The 4,227-nt window shown below is 35.2% G+C and overlaps 1 protein-coding gene across 1 annotated transcript; it reads right to left on the minus strand.

Moving 5' to 3' along the window:
• Positions 1-2,732: 2,732 nt before the first annotated feature.
• LOC123691060 lies at positions 2,733-3,949 on the minus strand. The gene is made up of 4 exons (XM_045635267.1): positions 3,699-3,949; positions 3,479-3,622; positions 3,158-3,401; positions 2,733-2,984 (listed from the first exon to the last, which is right to left on the minus strand). The coding sequence occupies exons 1-4, from the start codon at positions 3,824-3,826 to the stop codon at positions 2,868-2,870; spliced, it is 633 nt and encodes a 210-aa protein (XP_045491223.1). The 5' UTR covers positions 3,827-3,949; the 3' UTR covers positions 2,733-2,867.
• Positions 3,950-4,227: the final 278 nt, after the last annotated feature.

Genomic DNA, 4,227 nt, shown 5'->3' on the forward strand with positions numbered 1-4,227 from the left:
TTCTCCTGTGTTGTCCAGAGCATTTCAAGCTCACATAAATGTTGAAATGTGTAATAGTGTAGAGTCAATAAAATATATTTGTAAGTACATTAATAAGGGCAGTGACCAAGCTACATTTGCTTTGAGAAATGAAAATGATGAAGTTACAAGATTTCAGTCAGGCAGATATATAAGTTCTTCAGAAGCTGTGTGGCGGATCTTAAGTTTCAACATTCATGAAAGATATCCACCTGTGACCCATCTGGATGTTCATCTTGAAGGCGGTCAACGTATATATTTCAACACCGAAAATGTCACAGAACGGTTAGAGAACCCTAGACAAACAACTTTATTAGCATTCTTTCGACTTTGCCAAACTGATGATTTTGCAAAATCTCTTTTATATGAAGAAGTTCCATCGTATTATACCTACGATAAGCAACGAGGTGTCTTTAATCGTAGACGCCGTGGCAGGCCTGTAGATGGCGAGTCAGGTATTTTCAAAGAACATGTTCTTGGTAGAGTATACACCGTTCATCCTAACAACGCTGAGTGTTTCTATTTGCGATTATTATTACATACTGTGCGAGGACCAACCTCATTTATAGATTTGAGAAAAGTAGACAATGTTGTTTATCCCAGTTATCATGCAGCTTGCCAAGCGCGTCATTTGCTTGAAAATGATCAGCATTGGGATGACGCTTTAGCAGAATCCTGTGTTAGTGATAATCCAAGACGGTTACGTCATTTATTTGTAACATTACTTACATTTTGTAATTTGTCAGATGCTGTACAATTATGGGAAAAATATAAAGACAAATTTTCAGAAGACTTTCTTAGAAATATATCTAACAATGATGAAGGCACAACTAATGATAATTTCCGTGATCTTGCCATAAATCAGTGCTTATTAGCTCTTCAGGATGAGTTAACAGCAGTTGGCGGTAAATCACTATGTGAATATGGTTTGCCAACACCAACCTCAGTCGGAGAGGTAACTAATAGGGAATATTCCGCAGAGATTGGTTACAACTTAATGGAACTGCTGACAACATTAGAAAACGGTGTCCCAATGATGACTGCAGAACAACGTTCAGTTTATGACCGTGTGTGCGGAAGTGTTCAAAATAATTTGGGAACAATATGGTTTTTAGATGCACCTGGAGGAACTGGGAAAACCTTTTTGACTAAATTAATATTGGCTTATGTTCGAAATCAGCGTAAAATAGCTCTTGCCGTAGCTTCATCTGGGATAGCTGCAACATTGCTACCAGGAGGTAAAACGGCTCACACTATGTTCAAAATACCAATTGATTTAGATCGCACGGAAAGTCCAACCTGTAGTATTTCAAGAAATAGCGACAAAGCAAAGGTATTACGCGAGTGTAATTTAATCATATGGGATGAATGTACGATGGCCCATCGAAAAGCAGTAGAAGCGGTAGATAGAACTTTAAGGGATATAAGACAAAATGATCGACCAATGGGCGGTATCACGGTTTTATTTTGTGGTGATTTCCGACAAACCTTACCGGTAATACCACGGGGAACCCGAGCTGATGAGGTTAGGGCTTGCCTGAAAAGCTCTTATTTGTGGCGTGATATACAATCGGTGCATTTGACTATAAACATGCGAGTGAGAACTGGAGATAACCCGGATGATAGTCAATTTTCTGATTCATTATTAAAGATTGGTGAAGGTACCTATCCACAACTACACCAAGGAAAACTTATTCTGACGCCTGAATTATGTTGTATAGTGCAATCTCAACCACATCTTATATCGTCGGTTTACGGTGACGTAACAAATATATTAAATAGGGACAATTCCTGGCTATGCGAAAGATCTATTTTAACTCCTCGCAATGACCAGGCATCTGAGATTAATAACAAAATACTGTCGAATATACAGGGGGAAAGCAAAGTTTATAGATCAATAAATAGAATGGTCGATGAACAAGAAGCAACTAATTACCCGATAGAATTTTTAAATTCTTTAAATATGCCCGGACTTCCTTCTCACGAAATTTGTTTAAAAATTGGCATTCTGATTATTCTACTCCGAAATTTAAGACCACCACAACTTTGCAATGGAACTCGACTAAAAGTAACCCAGTTGCAACAAAATATAATCGAGGCTCAAATTTTAACAGGTTGCGGTGCAGGAGAAACCGTCTTTATCCCCAGAATACCCTTAATACCAAATAATTTTCCATTCCAATTTAAAAGGACGCAATTCCCAGTATCGGTGTGTTATGCAATGACAATAAATAAGGCTCAAGGGCAGACTTTTCATGTTGCCGGAGTAGATCTCGGTGTCAGTTGTTTCTCGCATGGTCAGTTATACGTTGCTCTTTCCCGTGTTAGCAGTTCTAGAAATCTTTATGTTCACGTGCCGGACGGGTCAACTTTCAATATAGTTTACCCGGAAGCTTTGCGCTAAAGTATTTTGATTCTATAGGTCCTTAAGCCTCATGTGAACCTGATGTAAATAATATTACCAATACATTTTAAATTAATAATACACAAGGAGTTACACGCTGACGTAGTCGCGGGTACAGCTATCTATACTTTTCTGCCGGAAGTCACTATTCCACGCGGACGAAGTCGCGGGCAAAAGCTAGTATAATATAAGATTTAAAAATATATATTCATATTATTGTCTTATAATTTAAATTTATGAAGAAATGTTTTGATCTTTCTATCTAGTTTTAGTTTGCTTGTGTTTAGAGATGTGAAGTAAAACAAATCAATTCAGGATGTTCAAGTATTTTGAGGTATTTATTGTTTTTTTAATTAACATGGATATGTTTCCATATCAAATGGTATCTTAAACTATTAAAAATCTTTACAAAACAGTTTAATAACAAATAAATGTCTTTAGGAACTTAGATTTCCCTCAATGAACGGACAAATAACACAGATAATACTATAATGGCAGCACTGCCCACTGTTCCCACAACTATCTTCTTTTTTCTATTACTATTTGACTTTGAAGTTAACACCTGAAACAATTAAATACATTAATTAATGTTATTTGGCATGTGTATGGAATAATACCCAAATACCATACATTATTTTGTAATCTCAGAAATGTAAGTATAAATAACTAGAATAATTCATATCATTGCATTTTTTAATGTTAGGATCATACAAATTTTTACAAAATATATTATACCTTGAATTTTGTATGCAAGGCAATATCCATTGAATTCAATATATTGGTCATATGACTAAGGGTGGTGAGGCATACATCAGATGCATATTTGTCTTGGTGTAATAAACAATCTGTAACTTTCTTAGATTTCTTGAGTGCTATTGAGTTGGCCATCATACTGAGGTATATTCGGTACAACTGCTGAGAACTCTCCTCCAAAATATCAATAATCTCTATTGGGCCCAAGTGTGAAGAATTATTTGACCTGAAATAAATTTTACTTTATGTGGTGTTCATAATTATTTTTTGGGTATAATCAGAGTAAATATTTACTGTTCTTACGTTTGGAGCACTGTTTCTTGGTATATAGGTAAGTTTTTAACTTCACTTAAAAGTTTCCCTCTTATAATTTTGTCATCTACTCCTAATTTAATCAAATCTTCATCATTTAATTCCATAAGGGTACATTGTCCAATATTGTGTTTCCTGTAGGTAACAAAAATATGTTTTTTATAAGTGAGAAATATAGAATATATTGAGTACAACTAAAAGTATGTGTTACCTGAAAATAGATAAGTACTTCTCAGCCCCTAATCCAACCAAGAGAGCACTTATAGTTACATCGAAGCCGGTAGGGTCAATTATATTGTCGGAAATCATTTTGGGCAGGACGGTGCTTTCAGAGTCCATTTTCACTGTCAGAAAAGGAAAAAGACCTCGAAAAATGATTTTAGCAAAAATTAGATCACTTTCTTATAATACATAGTATTAAGATATGCCAATAATAGAATTAATTATAATTTTGCATTGTTTTGATTTGCAAATTTCGTTAAAAAATCTTTCTAGACATGACCATGACATTGACATTAATTGACGTAGACGGTAGAAATATGACCACAGACATACCACAGAACATAATTACCTATACCTTTAAATCAGGGGAGAATCAAGAAGCTTATTCTACCTGTTATTGTACCTGTGTCTAGTACACTGGAAATTGCTCTATGAACATTAACTTGTAACAAGAAAATATGACCTTGAATGACGTCAGTTATGTTTTTTGTCTCTTTCTGTGGAGTGACCACGCTGGT

Source organism: Colias croceus, chromosome 4 (genome assembly GCF_905220415.1).
Source record: "Colias croceus chromosome 4, ilColCroc2.1".
Taxonomy (NCBI): domain Eukaryota; kingdom Metazoa; phylum Arthropoda; class Insecta; order Lepidoptera; family Pieridae; genus Colias; species Colias croceus.

Coding starts and splice junctions, on each gene's coding strand:
- LOC123691060 (XM_045635267.1), bottom strand. CDS start 3,826: ATGGACTCTGAAAGCACCGTCCTGCCCAAAATGATTTCCGACAATATA. Junction 3,623..3,698: donor AAGTACTTATCTATTTTCAG/GTAACACATACT, acceptor TGTTACCTACAG/GAAACACAATATTGGACAAT. Junction 2,985..3,157: donor CCTTGCATACAAAATTCAAG/GTATAATATATT, acceptor TAATTGTTTCAG/GTGTTAACTTCAAAGTCAAA.